The sequence below is a fragment of the Peromyscus leucopus genome, chromosome 12 (genome assembly GCF_004664715.2).
Source record: "Peromyscus leucopus breed LL Stock chromosome 12, UCI_PerLeu_2.1, whole genome shotgun sequence".
NCBI lineage: Eukaryota > Metazoa > Chordata > Mammalia > Rodentia > Cricetidae > Peromyscus > Peromyscus leucopus.
This window is the reverse complement of record NC_051073.1, coordinates 34,894,136-34,913,376: the sequence shown is the minus strand read 5'-3', so window position 1 is coordinate 34,913,376 and position 19,241 is coordinate 34,894,136. Positions and strand designations below refer to the sequence as shown.

The following is a 19,241-nucleotide window of genomic DNA, read 5'->3' as shown; positions in this document are numbered from 1 at the left end:
ACTGACCTAAATTGTGAGGGCGGAAGCAGAGGAAAGACAAGTGGCTTCAGCTACAACTCACTGGCCTTTCACGGCTGGTGCACTGGAGTATTAGAAGACCCACAGGGAGTCACTTCCAATCCAAGAACTTGGGCAAAAAGGGCAAGGCTGTTTGTTATTCTTCTAACATATTAACTTACTTTCTTACCTTTTAATTGGGTCTTTTTTCTTTTTCTCTTCTACTATGTTTTCCTTCCCCCGCCCCCCCTTTAAGTCTTTAATCCTTTTTCTTGAGACAGGGTTTCTCTGTAGCTTTGGAGCCTGTACTGGAACTCGATCTGTAGACCAGGCTGGCCTCGAACTCACAGATCTTTAATCCTTTTTAATGTTTATTAATTTTTAAACTTTTAGTTTACTGTATGCTACTTTTACCTTTCTCTTCTGGTGCTCTTAGCATTAGGGTAGTTGCGCCTTTAACTGGTTAATATATATATTTCCATAAAAACAGATTTGCAATTTCAACACAGAAATATAATTGTGAAAAACAAGGCCAAGAGACTCATATAAAAGCTTGTGATTCACATTGCAAATGGCAGGCGGTACCTATAAGTACTCAGAGGCAGCACAGGGAGATCGCTGGGTTCAAGAACCATTCTTCCCATCAGCACATGCCAGGGTACAACATAAAGTCCACCACAGAACATTTAATAACTGTCACAGTGATGAGCATTGCATTCCCAAATTCTACTTACACATGTACTAAAGAACCACTTTTTTATTATAACAAGCATCAATGGGTTTTGCTGTGACATTTCCAAACACATGTGTAATGTGCTTTGTCATATCCATCCTTCTTGCTCACCTCTTTTGTCTCTGTCACTCACTCATCTCAGTAGTCCCTCTTTACCTTTCAGATGCATCACCTTTTCTTTTTTAGTTAAGTCCCACATATGAAAGGAAATACACAGTCCTTAACTCACTATAGTTGGGTTATTTCTCTCAACATGATGACCATCAATTCATTTTGCAAAAGTGACATAACTTCTTTCGTTAATGGCTGCACAAATGTTCTGCCATGTGTATGCATAGGAAAAGATAACAATGAAATAAAACTTGAAATAAACAGCAAGAAAAACTAAAGAAGCTATACAAACATGGAGACTGAAAATGGACTTTTTGAATATTCAGTAGATCACAAAAGAAATCAGGAGAACATTTAACATTTCTAGGATCAAATAAACTGGAAGCAAAATAACATAACAGTACCTGTGGGGTATAGGAAAATAATACGAAGAAGGAAGTTCACGGTTATGAATTTCTACTTTTTTAAATGGGGCGAAATTCCTAAACAATGGATTGATGCACCTCAAGGTCCCAGGAAAACAAGAATAACAACAACAACAACAACAAGTCAGCAGAAGAGAGAGTGCTCCACTAAAAATCACACCGAAGAAGGAAGCTGCAAAAGATAATCCAAGGTAGAAGGAGCTTCCATATTCAAAGATTAGCAGAATACCATGAAAACCTGCATACTATTGAGAGCAGTCTACTGAGTCAACATAATCCCCATCAACATACTCAAACACAGAACTAGGAAAAACCTCAAATTGACACAGAAGCATAAAGAACAAGAATAGTCAAAGTAATCAAGGTCAAGAAGAATAATGCTAGGTCTATCATAATAATAAATAAATAATAAACTACAGTGACCTAGGAAAAACAAACAAATAGCACAGCACTGTTAACAAACATGTGAACCAATGGATAGTATAGAGCGCTCAAAATGAGTCCAGCATCTACAGGGATCTGACTGTGATTAGCTGTCTATCTTGCAATCTGTTTAAAAAAAAAAAAAGTCAATTCAAAAGAATTAGAAACCTTAAAGGGAAAATTGAAACTACTTTAGGTGATCATAGGAGAGTCCTTCAAGATCTTAGACAAGCAATTTCCTGAACAGGACCCTAGTGCTTTGGAGAATGAAAGCAAGAATTTGCAAAAAAGATACTATGAAATTTGAAAAGCTCTGCACAGGAAAGAAAACCAGAAACAAAATGAATGGGAAAAGTGCAGAATGGAAGAAAACCAGTGCCCCTGTCAGCTATGCATATGACAAGAGACAGGTATCCAAAATAAACGACAAAAACTTTACCAACAAAATAAGTAATCTACTCAACAAAGAAACACAGGCAAACTCTCAGAACAGCCACTTCTCAAAAGAAGTGCAAATACACAAAGAAAGTGTTGAAGTTTTTAGTCATCATAGAAATATAAGACTATCAAAACCACATTGAAACTCAATCTCACTACAGTTGGAATGGTTACCATCATAAAACAAACGAAACGTTGGCTGGCAAGGATGTGAGAGAAAAAGGAACAGTCCTTGCGGGTAGGAATACAAAATTATATAACCACAATGAAAACCAATATGGGAGATGCTGAAAAAAAAAAACAAAAAACACCAAACTAAAAATAGAAATACTGTATGATCCAGCTATAGCACTTCTGGGTGTACACCTACAGAAAATGAAGCAAATAAAACATATATGTGCAGACTCACGTTCACTGCAATACTGTTCACATTCACCAAGTTACAGAATCAGCCTAGAGCTCATCACCAGATATATGGTATATATACATGTGTGTGTGTGTATATAATAAATGGATACTATATATTGTATATAATAGACCTATTATCTATACTGTTTTATACAAATGCAGATATACAGTAAAGTATTATTCATCCATAAAAGTAAGAAATTATGCCTTGTGAAAGAAAATGAATACAACTAAAGTTATCAAGTGAAGCAAAAGAGCCAAAGAAGTTAAAGACTGCATATTTTCTCTAATACAATGAAGAAATAAAGGGGGGAAAGCTATCGCTCTGAAAGTCAAACAGGGATTATTGGGGAACAGGAAAGAGATGAGGGAACAGGAGCAGAAGAGGTTAGTGGGAAGGGTGGTTATGATCAAAGACCATCAAAACCCATTAACATGTTCTAATAATTAAACCAGAAAGAAATGGTTCTCCAATCAGCCTGTATGTAGAATATAGTTCATTACTATGTCAATTAACTATGTTCCATGATGAAAATATCTACCTTTTCATTCTGAACCTAGAAAGCCAAACTATGGAGATTGTTTGCTTTACTACCTCTTATGACCTTTGACCTAGAATTCTGAGCCTCCCCTTTCCTACAGATGGGATTACAATAGTCATCTCAGAAGGCTATTTCAGCACCAGAGGAGGTGTTCATCTGAGAATAGTCTATAAACGTACACACATATAGAACAGCATTTGTGGTTACCCATTCATTAGAAACAATTTCAAGTTTAAAATGATAGCACACCATTTTCATAACAAAATAGTATATCCTACTCTTTAATAGAAATGACTATGCAAACCAGTTATATTGGATTTAACATGGCAAATGACTGATTTTCAGTCACTCCTCTCATACTTCTTTAAGTCCTATCTCTGAATTATGTGAAAGGTACCACCAGAAGGCTTCCTTCACAATAGAAAAGATGCCTCACAAAGTCCCCAGAGTAGGGGACAACTTGGAGGCAGCCTGTGAACCAAGCTCGTAGGAACTCACGAACTTTAGACCAACAGCTATGGAGCATACATGGGACTGGACTAGACCCTCTGCATAAGTGAGACAGTTGTGTAGCTTGGTCTGCTTAAGGGGCCCCTGGCAGTGGGATCAGGATCCACCCCTGGTGCATGAACTGGCTTTTTGAAGCCCATTACCTATGGTGGGACACCTTGCACAACCTTGATGCAGCGGGGAGCAGCTTGGACCTGCCTAAACTGAATGTACCAGGCTTTGCTGACTCCCCATGGAAGGCCTTACCTTTGCGGAGAAAGGAGATGGGGGTGGGTTGTGGGGGAAGGCTGGGGAAAGTGAGAGAAGGGATGGGAGGGGGATCTGTGGTTGGTCTATAAAATGAATAACAAAATTCTTAAAAAATAATTAAAACAAACAAACAAAAACCTTCAAGCTAGGGCCTGGAGAGATGGCCTGGTGGATCAGAACCTGAGCACAGCCCTTCCTGAAGACCCAAGTTCAGTTCTCAACACCCATGATGGGTGGCTTACAACTGCCTGTAACTCCAGCTCTAGAGTATTCCATGTTTCTGTCCTTCCTGGGCACTTGTACTCCTGTACATATAGACACACACACACACACACACACACACACACACACAAATACGCACGCAATTAAATAAAATAAATCCTTAAAAATAACACACCTCAAGAGAGTACATTTTTTTTTTCTTAATACAACAGCCCTAGCTGTCCTGGAACTAGCTCTGTAGACAAGCAGGCTGGCCTCTAACTCAAGAGACTCACCTACCTCTGCCTCCCTAGTGCTAGGATCAAAAGTGTGTGCCATCACTGCCTGGCGACAGTGCAAGTTTTTGATAAAATTAGTGTTCCAGATGAGGTCTGAGTTAAGGGATCCCCTAACATCTTAGCTCTATGTTGAGGGTACACACAAGCTTCTCATCCTATTGCATTTTGATACACTGAATCTAACACTTCTTTTCTGAGGCTCCCTGTGCATTAAAGGGTGGTTGACACTATCCCTGGCATCTATCTATGCCATCCCACCCACACCAGTAAAAATGTCTCCAGATACTTCCACCTGGTCCTGAAGCAAAATCTCCCAGGCCTTTGAGAAGAATTGCTCTGAAATCCTCACCACTAATTGATACAAATTTAAAACTTTGGTAAACACTGACTAATTATGAAGTATACTTAATGACTATCACAGGCCCAGGAAAGTTTTATAAGTCTGTCACTTGGCTCCATGGCAGAATGCTTGCTTACCATGCACAAAGCCCCGGGTTGGGTCCCTAGCACTACAAAACAGAAGTACCATCTACACTTGTGTATACAAAGGTTCCCAGGCATCTTTCTTCACACAGAAAGAGGTAAAACTGAATAGGCAGACTGAACAAACAAAACTAACAGATTAAAACTGCCCTTTCTAATCTTCAGAAGAGCTGTGTGCTAAATTGATCTACTTACCTTTCTTCCCGTAATTTTCGAACTCGCTCAGCCCTCTCTCGTTTCTCTTGTTCCTCCAGAGCTCGCTGCTCGGTTGTATCTTTTTGGATGCGTTCACTTAAGGCATCAAAGTCTTTTGCAATGATATGCAGGAGCCAATAAAGCCCCTTTTTAATGGACTTGTCAATTTTCTTTCCATATCCCAAGACTGCCGAACAAGGTTCCTAAAAACAAATCATTTGACTCAAAGATTAAAACTTAAAGTTCTCTACACAAACATATTCATAAACCATTAAGTAAAATTATAGGCAAAGCAAATAGCCTTTTAAGTTATTAACTTCCAAAACACAACGTTGTAATAACTAAATTTAGTTTAGTACTACTAGAAGTTGAAAACAATTATAGATATTATCTATGTTACATTATGAATAAAATGAGAGGACCAGATACAATTTTATACAAATTTACTGGAAGACAAACTGAACTCCCCTGAGAAAAGCGCTGCTATTTATTAAGAGCACCTGTAACGAAGAGACTCAGGAGCCACACCTTTAGTCCCAGCACTAGGGAGGCAGAGGCAGGCAGATAGATTTCTGAAAGTTTGAAGACAGCAGGGTGACATAGACAGACTCTGCCTCAAAAAGGGGGGGGGGCGCGAAATACTGGAAATTATGAATTCTTATGCTGAGCTAGGCCTGGTGGCACACACCTCTAATCCGAGCCCTCCGAAGGCAGAGGCAGGTGAATCTCAGTGAGTTCAAGGCCAGCCTTGTCTACGTGAGTTCCAGGTCAGGCTCCAAAAGCTACACAGAGAAACTCTATCTAGAAAAACAAAAACAAAACAAAAAAATCTTAGAAACAATGTAGGAAAGTTTCTGGGAGTTGGTGAAAAAAAAAAAATAGAAGAGATATTACAGTATTAACTACTATTAACTGAACAATGACAAAATTGTTATGGCATGAAAATTATTTTAGTACTGTTTTCATTATCTTTTTACATTTATTTATTAATCTGGGGGTGTGCAGCAAACTCCACAGCACAAGTGGTCAGGAGACAGATAAAAAGTTTCCGTACCCCGATATTAAGCCTCTCTGCCGAGGCAGGAAATCAGATCAGGACAAATTATTAAGTCCAGGTTTAATCTGCGCAGCGCATTCCTGGGCGGTCCCAGGGGAAGGGGAGAAGCCAGGACGGAAACCACTAGAGAAGTCTGTGGGCCGGACCTTACCTATTCTCCAGGGTGGAGCTGCTGCTTGGCGGCTTTCTTTGGGCGGCTTCGGCTTCGGGATATGCCCAACAACAACCTGCAGGAATCAGTTCTCCCTCCCACCACCACGGGGGTCCCAGGGAGTGGACTCAGGGGGTTAAGCCAGGATGCCTTTTTCTAGCTGAGCTATGGTACAGGGAGGCCCCAAAAGACTGTTTTCTAGTTGACTATTACTTTATGGAAACTAAGTTTTCTGAACAAAATGTAAAAGTAATAACGATAATGATAATGATAATAATAATAATAATAATAATAATAATAAACAACTTACTATCTGGCACAAGCACTTGTGCTCATTGACCAGCTTTTCCAGGGAGAGACATTCAATCACATCGGCTTCTCCTAAGGCCCCCTCCTTGTCCTGTTTATTTGCCAACCTAGGAAGACAAATGAACTGTTTGTACAGCAAATGTCATTTTCACGGTCTCTGTTCCCACGATTTAAATCTACTGAATTTAGAATAAGCTGGTTCAGGGAATACTGTAGCACAGATTTCGTAACTTTTCATAGTTAGTGCTCTAAAATCCAGCGTGAAAGAACTGGCTACTACTTTAAAAAAAAAAGCAAAAGCAGTCAACGAGAAAGTTCAAGGAAGCACTAGACCGATAATTAAAAACCACCAATAGAAGAAGAAGCAGGCTCCTTCCCACAGCCCACAGACAAAAGTCCAGACCTTTTCTTCTTAAAAACAATGCTGGTGGGAATGTGAACTCCATTCCATTTCACACTGGAGTGACTAGACACGCCGCAACTATGGAAACCAACATGGAGGCTGCTCCTATCCACCCCTCACTCCACACAATCATTTTCACTGTTTCTTAGTGCAGCTTCACGTTGTTTCCTTTTGAAAATATAAACACGTTTTTGGGTGGTATTTCAAAATTTATACAACTGGGTACTGTGGAGAACATGTTTCTTTTGTATCATGATTTTTTTTCTTCCAAACACAGAATTCAATCCTGAAAGTATCTGGATGCAGAATAAAGCAATCTGTTCTTCACTCTAAGCTGCAAGATGACATATCATATAGATGATCCAGTGTCCATCACCAATCCTGCACGGAAGGATTTCTTGTCTTCACGCAGAGTACCGTGAAGGAGTTGTTTTCTTTGGTAGGAGAGAGTAGATTTGAGGAAGTGGGAATTCAAAGACAATCTAAATTGTACTTCGATTGCAGCCATGTTCAGCCCATATCTCCAGTGGGCGTGGGAACACCAAAAGACTAAAGGTTTGGAAATCTGATACTATGCAAGGATTTTCATTCCGACATTTCCCTGTAAGTATTTCTTGCTGGTAGAAATTCACTTTGAATTTCTATATTGACATAATAAACAGTAGTACTGGGTAACTGTTATTCTACATTGAAAATTATAGAAACTTCCTCCAGAGTAAAAATAACAGTATGGGAAGAAAAGTGAAGTGGGAAGTTCAAAGACAAAAGTCCTCTCTGGCTAGTGTTCTTCTATTTCTCTATTTTGTGAGTTAAGCCCTGTGGGATTTCCAAGTAGCAGAGGATTCAATCATAAATGGAATCTAAAACGCTGCACACTAGGCTTCATTCCATTCCTATTCATGGGTACTTTTAGGTTTTGAAATCTACAAAGAAACCTTTGTTTATCTACAACAGCATTTTTCGTAAGGAAGGCATTCCACAGGTAGTGCAGACTAGGTCCAGAGAATGTACTCAAACTCTGTGCAGACAGTTTAACAAGGACTTCCAGCTACCAAGGAGCTCCAGAGAACAGGCTCTTCCTTTAATCTAAGGAACAGGTGAGGAACAGGCAGAACCTGCTTCTCCAGGTGTGAAGTAAGCAATCCGCGCTTCTCATTTGATAGCAACAGCAAATGTACAACTTTATCTCCAACTTATTTGACTTCATTGTTTGGCTTTCAATTAACTGTATGAGAACCATAAAGCCAGCCTGTGGCTTAGAAGTGATTTAAGCGTTTGATCGAGCATTACACTCCATGGCACTCGGATTTTCTCCCAGACTAAGAACTCTAACACCACGGGTGAGAAAACAAGAACAAGACAGTAAGGTAAGCGAATTAGTGTGTGTGTGTGTGTGTGTGTGTGTGTGTGTGTGTGTGTGTGTGTGTGGTGCTATTTAAAGTGAAATAGCCAGACACTGAAGAATGGCTCAGCAGGTCCTCCAGTGACTTTTCTGTTTAGATTTGCACAGAGCTGCAAGCAGCTGACCTGTCCTGGCTATGAGGATCAACCTGTAGAGAACTGAGGTGGAGTTACCAACCTTAGATAAAACTATTATTTTAATTCTAATAAAACAACTTCTCATTTTAGAAACATTAGAAAAGCAGATCCTGTGAAAACAAATCTGAAATTCTTTCTTTATAGACATTAAATTAATAATGCTATGTTTATTTTAGACAGGACTTTCATAATACTGAACAGAACTTTATGCCCAAATTTGAAAGAAAAATATTAATTTTGTCATTCTTATTTCCTAGGATCTGCTAAAACTAATTTTCAGAAATTTTAAAATGGTTTTGTTGGAAAAGGACTACTATAAAATATCAAAGTACTCAAGCATTTTAATGTTGTAGATAGTATGTTGAAAGTACTCAAAAATTTATCATAGTTTATTCAAGCTATTAGATCAACTTAATAGTTAAATCAGCACCATTTAAATTTAACATATTTCCTGAGTTATAATTGTTCCTATATCTGAATTTAATAAATACTCATTTCAAATCAACATAATGACTTTTATAAGTATTTTTAAAGGTGATACGAAGTTGGCCATGTAACATGCAATGCAATCTCTCTTCAAGGCTACCCACTTTGAAATTTAGTATGAAAACTACTTCATATCTATTCAACTTATCTGAATCAGATAAGCAAAAGTAAAAACAACAACCCTTAATAAAGTTATGATATTACTAATTAGTTCAACAAGACACTTCTACATCAACTCCAAAGAAAGAATACTGAAAGAATACATTACTGAAAATGTCAGCTAATTCAAGCTTAGAAAATATATATAGTAAGATCCCCAGTTTTAACCTTGAGCTAGAAAATGCTGAAAGTTGCCTTCATATACAAGAACAAAATGTATTTCTCGAATATTTATTAATCAACATAGTAACTACAGAGAGTTTACTTTAAAAAATCCACAAGCATATTAAACATGTATCCCAACTTAATTTTATTATTATTTTTTGTTAATTTTTTGTTTTGTTTTGTTTTCAAGATAGGGTTTCATTGTATAGCCCTAGCTGTCTTGGAACTCTGTAGACCAGGTTGGCCTTGAAATCACAGAGATACACCAGCTTCTGCCCACCAGTATTAAGATTAAAGATGTTCACCACCACTGTCCCATGGTATATTTCTAACATTGTCTCGTGGTATATTTCTAAAGGTAATGCACATTCACATTTGTCTCTAGGAATTGAATTCTCTGTAACAGGGTGGAGAAAGTTTTCTTTGAGTCACTCCTCTTTACTTTCCTCTTTCCCACAAGAAATTATTACAAGTTATTACCACATGTATCAACTACCATCATAATTTTCTTTTCTATAATACCATGTTTAAACTCAGAGATATAGGCAACATTATGAGTGAAACTCAAACCACATAGCAAATTCAAAAATGTAGAGTTGAAAATTAAACATACTGATGATCTTATCTTCTACAGACATAATACTACTGCACGAAGAAACTGCATGTAATAATGATCTCATGAATTTCATCTAGCCTAAACAATTAAATTTCTTATGAGTTTCATACTTTATGATTACATGAACTGTATCCAAAATTTAAATTAAATATGCTTAGTTCTAATTTATGAAAGTAAAATTAAACTGAAAACAGTGTACAAATAGTTATGAACACCAACTGCTAAAAAATACATACACACAGCATTTAAGTGCACCTGAGTCCTTATAAGTGAGTTTCTACACAGTCATACAAAAATTGGAAGAAAAGTATGAATATGATAACACTATTGTAAAGGTCATCACCTATGTCTTCATCAAGGTAGACAGCTGCTTTACAAATGGTTCCCTTTTGTTTGGAATATGGAGGGATGTCTTATATAAACTTAACTTTAAAAATATCAATTTGAAACTATATTTTTTTAAAATAGCAAAATCTAGCAGGTTCTAGAAATGAAGAGGGAACATAACCACAGTTATGAGCGGAAGTTAAACACAACTACACTGGACTACTGGAAGAAAAGAGTCTGTCTTAGAGGCTGGGACTTAGGAAATAAATATTACAGGAAATAAAACTGAATTTCCTAGATGAACTAGGGAAAATAGAACATAGTCTGTGTAGACACAGAAAAACCTATTTTAACTTATCCAGAATTACATTAGGAATAACAAAAATCTCAGAAAACTGAGATAACTATCTGTTTGTCTATCTGACTACCTACCTATCTATATACATATACAAACACATATGTTTCTGAATCTTTTCTGTGATACTGTAAATACAGCCCAGAGTATCATGCATTACTGAGCAAGCTTTCTAGCACTGAGAGAAGTTGCCAGACTCCGCGTCTGCATTTCCACTCCCTGACAACAGTGGACAAATCTATGGCTCTAGTGGGAACAACCAAACAATCTCAGATTGAATCCATAATTTATAAAGGCATCGGGGGAATTCCTGCATAATATAATACCTCAAGGGACACAAAAAAACACTTGTCCACCTTCAAGAGAGGAGCTAGAAGTTAATGGCCACCGGAAAGAAAAGAATTTACTACCAAGAAAGATAGAATAATAATATAAAGAAACTTTAACATAAATATGTTAGATATTCCAAAGAAATAAATTGGCAATATTTTATTCATCAGAAATGATGCATACGATATATACATTATAGCTAACTATATAAATTACATCATCTAACTTATATGCACGCCCTGGTATTCAGTAGCAAAAAGAAACCTAATTCAATTTACATGTTTGCATTTTCACATCAATAACAGTGATACAAAGAAAGAAATGTTCTAATATTTACTTGTGTTTTCTGTGTACACTTGGCATATGAATAAGTGTACATGCGTGCATTTGCACACCCCTCTGCACCTACTAAAACTACACTTCAGGAAAAAGCTTGTCTATGGCCCCAATAATTGCTGCAATTTTTATAAAGATGAAAGAAAGAGTCATCCCAACCTAAACATGTGAGAGGGGGTGTTGTAATGCCTGTGGGAGGCTCAGGGCTTGACTAGATATGGAGATGGCCACTACCAGAAAGGTGGAAATGAGGTCTCCAAGTAACCAAGATGGAGACCAGAATGCTTGTGAACACACAGACATGAATGTGAACAATAACCATTCTAAACTTTAACTCAAGGCTTGAGAATGGTCACTGCACTGCCACATCTTGTTGGGTAAACAGAATGTTAGAGTTTTTTACAAATGAAATTTAACTTTTACAAAAAATTACAAGTTAAATTTATTACAAAGCTAATAATATTTCCACTGTAACTCTTAATTTAGAATTAAGGATTTAGACTCTAAAATTTGCATTAAGGGTTATATTGATTGTAATTAACTATAATTAATTATAAGCCATAATTACCTATAATATGTGACATAACTTGTTTAGTATAATTAAAACAGGGGAAATTGCTGGGTGAGTGATGCATATCTGTAACCTCAGAGCTTGGAAGGAAGAAACAAAGGATTATGAGTTCAAGGCTAGCCTGGATGAAAAGCAAGACCTGTCTCCAGAGCCCAACGGCCAGTGCTGGTGAGATGGCTCGGCAAGTGATGGTGTCTGCTGCCAAACCTCATGACCTGAGTTCAGTTCCTAGTAATCCACATGGTGGAAGGAAGGAACTAACTCCCAACTCCAGATGTTGTCCTCTGACCTCCATACATGGGCTATTACACACACACACACACACACACACACACACACACACACACACACACAAGCATACACATATGCACAACACTACAGCACTAATTATATAATAAAAGGAGGAAAACTATAAAAAGGGAGATATAAAATCTCTTACATAAAATTGTTTTCTCTAATATTGAAATCTTTCCTGATCAAAATTACTGCTTTCATTTTAATAAAGGACATAAACAATAATAGTCTGAATATTGCTCAGTACATTCATTCTGTTTTGTTTCCTAGACCCATGGAAAAGGGGGTGCTTTTCATGTGTCTTCTACTGCGTCTGTGGAAAACTCACACTCTTTACCCTGCATACAAGTCAACTACGATCTGTTTCCTAGCTACCTTTCTGATTTCTCTCTTCTATGTTAATTTTCCTTCTCTTAATTTCTATCTACATAGGCATTAATTTTGTTCTTAAAGTACAATAGCTTCGGGCTGGAGAGATGGTTCAGCAGCTAAGACAATGCGCCATCCCTGCAGAGAATGTGCGCTCCATTCCTAGCTCCTATAGCAGGTGGCTCACAGCCACCTTTAGCTCCAGCTCCAGAGCATCCAACACCTCTGGTCTTGACAGACATCGCTACTCATGTGCGAGTATCCTTTCAGAAACACACACACACGTACACATAATTAGAGAAAAAAATCTTCTTTCTAAGTACATTATTCTTACTCACTGGTTTGGTATTCTATCTCCTATATAGAGCCTATACTCTCTTGCCTCTTCACCTGTCTGGCTTCTGAAGATTTTGAACTCACAACCCAAGTATTTCCTTATAGAGGTCCTGTGTAGCAGGATTTTGGGACCAACTCCCAATTCATGGCATAGAGACTTATTAGTTATCTTATGCTCAGCCTTATCTTACACTTCTCTGACTAGCTCTTATAACTCAAATTAACCTGTTTCTTTCCATCTACATTTTGCCTCAGGGCTTTTTACCTTTCTTTCATTCTGTATGTCCTACTCCGCGTCTGGCTGCCTGGCCCTGGGCGTCTCTCTCTTTCTTCCTCATTCTCTCTTCTCTTCTCTCTGGAACCTAGATTCTTCCTCCTACTTATTCTCTCTGTCTGCCAACCCCTATCCCTCTTCTGCTTAGCTATTGGCCATTCAGCTTTTTATTAGACCAATCAGGTGCCTTAGGCAGGCAAAGTAAAACAGCAACACATCTTTACAGAATTAAACAAATGCAACCAAACAAATGCAACACACCTTTACATAGTTACAGTAACATTCCACAACAGCCTTGCCTGGTTATCTGTTAAGACATAAGATGATTTTATGTATCTCTCTAATCTAACTTCATAAACTAGTTCATCTCATGACAGTTCTACATGTTTACAAAGTCTTCTTTATACTGCATTAACACCCCCCCCATAAAATTCCCACTCAATGATCTTTAGAATGATGCTATGTCTAACTATGTTGTATAGACAGGTTTTCACATTTTAGAAAATAATTATAAGAGATCTCTTATATAGGGCAACAATTTAAATTTATTTCAATGATTCTCCACTTCCTATGGTTTTCTAGTCTTCCCCTTCTATGTTCCTTTGGGAATTTCTAATTTATGAGTTTCCATCACAAAGCATCCCACCCTCAGTGTACCATGATAGCATAATTTAAGTGATGCAAGTATCTTTCTTAGCCTATTGTACTGGTATTTACTATTCTGGTTAAAAGCATGTATTGAGGTCAATACTTTGTTATAGATAACAGCTATGAAACAAAGTCTTCTATTTTATAGATGTGAAGAAGTTTCCTAAAGGACTTGATATTTCACATCCTTTCCCATTAAGTATTTTTTTTCTTTTACTTTTACATTTAGTTTATGCTTGATATTACTTTAATTTCTGAATCTCAATACAACTTCAGGAGACTAAAGGTGATTCCTCACTAAGCACCATTAATATATCTGATAACTATATGTGTGTTATGAGAAGATTCAAACCATTAATTAAAATAAACTGTATAAATAGATTCTCTATTCAATATTAAGAAAATGTCTAGAGATCAATGAACTGTTTATATTCCCACTCAGCCTTTTCAAAACTATGAAAGGCATTAAGTGCCTTTCTATACTCAAGGATTAAGAAAATAGTGGTTTATTAACAATAATAGCTTTTCTTTATTTCACTGTATGTATGTGTGTACCATTACCTTATCATATGTAACTTATTTCCATTTGATTTGATGCAAAGGACAAACAGGAGCACTAGGTAAAATTTTAAATATTATCAGCATTCTCAGATGAGATTATACATACTAAAGATTATTATAATATGAATTCCTATACATTTTGCCCTAGGAGTTGAGATTCTTGGAAACAGCTGACAAGAATGAGAAGTCAGCATAATCAACTCAATATTTTTCATATATGCAATAGATAAGAAAACAAGGCTATATAAAATATGCTAATTCAAAGACTTCTTTATACATATATTGTTTAAAATCCACATAGAATTTATTTTATCATTATGTTAGTTTAAATTATACATATTCAGTAAAATGAATATCTATTTAAAGATTTTTATGTGTATGAATGTTTCGCCTGAATGTATGTATGTGTATCACATGCATACCTGGTCCTCAGAGAAATGAGAAAAGGGTATCGAATCCCCTGAAACTGGAGTTAAGAACATATGCTGTTGAACTGCCATGTAGGTGTTAGGAAAGGAGCCTTGGTACTCCCAACTACTGAACCATCTTTCCAGTCTTAGAAAAATGTCTATTTTGAACATGACATAGACTAAATTCCTGGGGAAAGGCATCTTTAGTAATGGTATTTTAGGAGGCTAAAGGCCAATCCTAAAAGTTCAAGTACAGTCAAAGCACCTTCTGTGATAGAAAGTCATGTCGTGGACAGTATAAGGACAAGGATGAACTTAGGGGAGGGCAACTGTATCCTCCCCATCACTTCCTCAGTGACTATACTCAAATAAATGCGATGTACAGCAGGGGTAACCATCCAAAGTAATTCCTAAATTATCTCACTTTACTTTCTCTATTTTGGCAATCTCTATGGGGAAACTATTTTTGATTCTCTTCCTTTTCTTTTTTAGTTAAGCTGTTACTATATAGCTTAGGTTGGCCTCAAATTCCACCTATAGCTTAGGACAGCCTAGAATTTGCCTCAGTTTCCCTAGAGGGATTATAGGCAAGAGCCATCATGCCATGTTGATGTTCCTCAATTTTTAAAACTTCCTGTTAGAAAACTAGAATTTTTGCTAAGTGACACAGAGCTATCTCAGTGCAACTGCTAATGGGGAAAATAGCAACTTCTTCTTTGTTCAGTTTCATTATTTTTATTTCTTAGGAGGAAAGGAATGATGAAAGACCGCCTTCAAGAATTAAAACAGAAAACCAAGGAAATCGAACTCGAACTCTCTCGGGACAGTCAGGTGTTTGGAGAAGCAGAGGAACAAGGCGTGCTTGTCCAGCAAGCTGTTATTTATGAGCGAGAACCTGTAGCTGAGAGACACCTACATGAGATCCAAAAACTGCAAGAGACTATCAACAGCTTTGCTGATGAGGTTCAAAAGTTTGGACAGCAACAGAAAAGTCTGGTGGCTTCCATGAGACGGTTTAGCCTACTTAAACGGGACTCTACCATTGCAAAGGAGATAAAAACCCAAGCAGAACACATTAACAGAGCACTGGGTGATTTAGTCAAAGAAGTAAAAAAGTCAGAGGTTGAAAATGGTCCATCATCGGTGGTCACAAGGATACTGAAGTCTCAGTATGGCGCGATGTTCCGCCACTTTCAGCAAACCATGTTTCTATACAACGACACAATAGCTTCCAAGCAAGAGAAGTGCAAGACATTTATCGTCCGTCAGCTGGAAGTGGCTGGAAAAGAAGTGTCTGAAGAAGAAGTGAACGACATGCTTCATCAGGGAAAATGGGAAGTGTTTAATGAAAGCTTACTCACAGAAACCAGTATCACTAAAGCCCAGCTCTCGGAGATTGAACAGAGACACAAGGAGCTTGTGAATCTGGAGAACCAAGTGAAGGACCTCAGGGACCTGTTCATGCAGATCTCTCTTCTGGTAGAGGAGCAAGGAGAGAGCATCAACAGCATTGAGGTCATGGTGACCAGCACAAAAGAGTATGTTATCAATACCAAAGAGAAGTTCGGACTCGCTGTAAAATACAAGCGAAGACACCCCTGCAGGGCCCTGTGCTGCTGCTGCTGCCCCTGCGGCGGCTCCAAATAGAGACGCTATTTTAGAAACGCCTCAGGGCCTGGGGGGAAGGTTTCCACATTTCACAGCCTTGTTTTGGTTGTCTTCATTTCATGAGTCCAGGTACGGGCATTCTATCACGGCTAACTGGTCATTTTCCCCTTGACCATTGACCCACTAACGTTACAGAACTCCTGAAGCCAGGGACAGAAGACAAGCATTTACTTAACATCTCCAGGTTAACTATAAAAAAATGAAAGGCCTTATGTTTCTGGAAAAATATTGAGTGCTACTGTGCATTTATATACTCTTAAGATGAATATTTAAGTGATAACTACTTTATTAATCTGGCTTATTTGAGAATATTTATTAATTAAGAGTTGTATAACACAAGACCTCAAAACATGCCGCAGTGTACCAAAATGAAAGTAAATGCCTATTAAGCCTCTATCCTCAGATAGGTGAGTAAACCTGGTGATCATTAGGTCCTGGGGAAACTCAATCATCAACTTGATGAAAAACTTACCTGGTGACAGTCAAGCATAAGACCTATGGTGTGGTAAGGCTGTTCCTGTGAACTTGGAAATGGACAAGAAACTGAATTACATACAGACCGGAGGGCTTGACAAAGTCTAAGTAAAGGCAATTGTGTTCTTGAACATGTGACATCACTTTATGATAAAGCAAGCACTAAAGAAAAAAAAGTATAAATTAATGGAGAGGCATTCCTAAGCACTCTTCAAGTTCGGGATGGTCCTCCTGACATGACAGCCTCCGGAGTGCTTGGATGACACAGGGATGTAGCACTGAGCCCATTCGGCTCTTTTTCTTTAAACATCTTTTACTTCACTATCTGTTTTTGCCCACTGTGGCCCAGCTGTACTGTCCTCTTTCTGTAATGGAGCAGGAGTTTCTATACTCTTTGTTTCGTATGCCTGAAATAAACCTATCTATTATCACCAATTTCATATTTACTTGAATGTCACCGTTGGTGGGTGGGTGGGTGGTAGACACCATAAAGATATTTAGTCTTCCTATACTCAAGAATATGATGCATCTTCATTAATTTATATCTTTTTTAATATTGGGAAACTCTTACCATTTCCTACATATTTTCAAAAGCAACATGGTCATCTTTGGGGTAGTTTTGTTTCTATTGCTATTATGGAGTAATATTTCTCTCCAGTAAATATTTGCCACGGTTGTCATTTGAAGAAAATAAACAATTGCCTTTGAGAAAGTCCTTTCCTGATGACTCAGCCTAGCAAGGCCATCCTGAAGACCTGTGGCACCTCATCACCCTTCCTTTAAGTGTCTGCTCAAACTGAACACCCTCTTATAAAGCTCTGTTACCGGCTTCTGTGTTAGCATGTGAATTTCCAATTGATTTCCTGTGCGAGTCCAACCAATATCCAGAGTCTGTAAGAGTGCTCTGTCCTACCACCGAATTTACTCCACTGTCTTTTTTCATTTGAATGCTGTCTCCCCTCCTTCCAGGATGGAAGGCTGTGTTTCTGCTCCAGCCCAAGGTGTTTTCATTCGTGCCCCAGATGCCAATCCTTGCTACTGCAGAGTTTTCCTCCTCTGGGTCACTGCCTTCGGCACAGTGCTCTGCATTCCTTGTATTAGGTATCCTAAAGTCCCTTCACCCCAAATCTCTTCAGGACTGACTCCTCACCATAGGGTTCTCTATGTGTTTAAACTGTTGGCCAGAGTGGTGGGAATTCGTGTGTGACAATTTCTATTTCCTGAAAGACCCCTAAGACAAAATTATCAATTGAGAAGAGCAGAGTTAAGGGAGCAAGAGGATGAATGAAACAATCAGGTCAGACGGAAGAATGCAACACCCTGAAAAGTGGCAGGAGATAACCAGGAGGCATCCAGGGCCCATCTGAGATGTACTGGGATAACTTGAATATGATCTCAGCCAGGACACCTAGCAACACTCGGCACCTTGAATGCTGGCAGAGAACATGAGGGTCCTTGTCTGCTTAGGGTGGTGCCTCTTCCACACCTTTACAGTGCATGGAATGTGTGCTGAGGGAGATGGGGAACTTGAAAGGATTCAATTGTCATGTTACATCAGATTATAAGTACCATGAAGTAATTTTAGTTTAAAAATATACACTGAATTGCTTTCTACTGTGTCAGTTACCAAGCGTCACCATGGAAAGGATGTTTCATATGTCCTAGCTTAAAATGCTTAAAGGAGCATTCTAAAACAGATTCCTGTAAGACTTAACCGCTGACTGGATAATTCCAGCTATTACCTCCACTGTTGCTTTTAAATTTTTTATCTAGAGTTTTAAGCACACTCGGTTATAGCTTTTCTTAAATTATTTATCACAAAAACTAAGACTATTAAGTACTGTTTAATATGCATTAGTTCAATTATGCCCAGATGGATTTGTAAAAAGTTCTTTCTGCTAGTATTTTATCATGCTTTTAAAGTAAGAATTAAGCACAGATGTATTGCAAAGCAGTGAATAATATTCAATTTCACTGCTACATTCTTTTTATCATATTAATATGAATTATACATATCAATGGGTTCAACCTGACATTTCCACACGTGCATTGTTGTGCATGATCATATCCACCTTCTTGTGTCTCTCAAACCCTTCTCTGGTAGTTGCTTTCTATTCTCAGTTGCTCCCCTACACACACTTAGATTCCAAATTCTATATATAAGAGAAAAAAATGTGACATTTGTCTTCCTGTCTCTGGATAAATTCGCTTAACTTGGTGACACCTTCTTGCTTCCATTTGCTTACAAATGACTTGATTTTGTTCCTCTATGCTGCATCTGTGTTGATCTGCACCTTGGTTTATGCCATAACATGGCTATGATAAATGATATCTTATGGCTATGTCTTCAATTGCTTAGTATTATCCTAACTTAAGCAACAAGCACAAC

The 19,241-nt window shown here is 37.9% G+C and overlaps 2 protein-coding genes across 4 annotated transcripts in view; one reads left to right on the top strand and one right to left on the bottom strand.

Annotated features, from left to right (window-relative positions):
- Arl13b (ADP ribosylation factor like GTPase 13B) overlaps positions 1–19,241 on the bottom strand; it is a 57,803-nt gene that overhangs the window by 13,436 nt on the left and 25,126 nt on the right. For all 3 annotated transcript variants that reach the window (XM_028879455.2, XM_028879456.2, XM_037209667.1), the window contains 2 exons: positions 6,533–6,638; positions 5,015–5,217 (listed from right to left, as the gene is read on the bottom strand). In XM_028879455.2, coding sequence (XP_028735288.1) covers positions 5,015–5,217; positions 6,533–6,638 — 309 coding nt within the window. The remainder of the gene's footprint in view (positions 1–5,014; positions 5,218–6,532; positions 6,639–19,241) is intronic.
- On the top strand, positions 7,728–17,287 carry Stx19 (syntaxin 19). The gene is made up of 2 exons (XM_028879457.2): positions 7,728–8,301; positions 15,457–17,287. Exon 2 carries the CDS (start codon positions 15,467–15,469, stop codon positions 16,355–16,357), a length of 891 nt encoding a protein of 296 aa, XP_028735290.1. The 5' UTR covers positions 7,728–8,301; positions 15,457–15,466; the 3' UTR covers positions 16,358–17,287.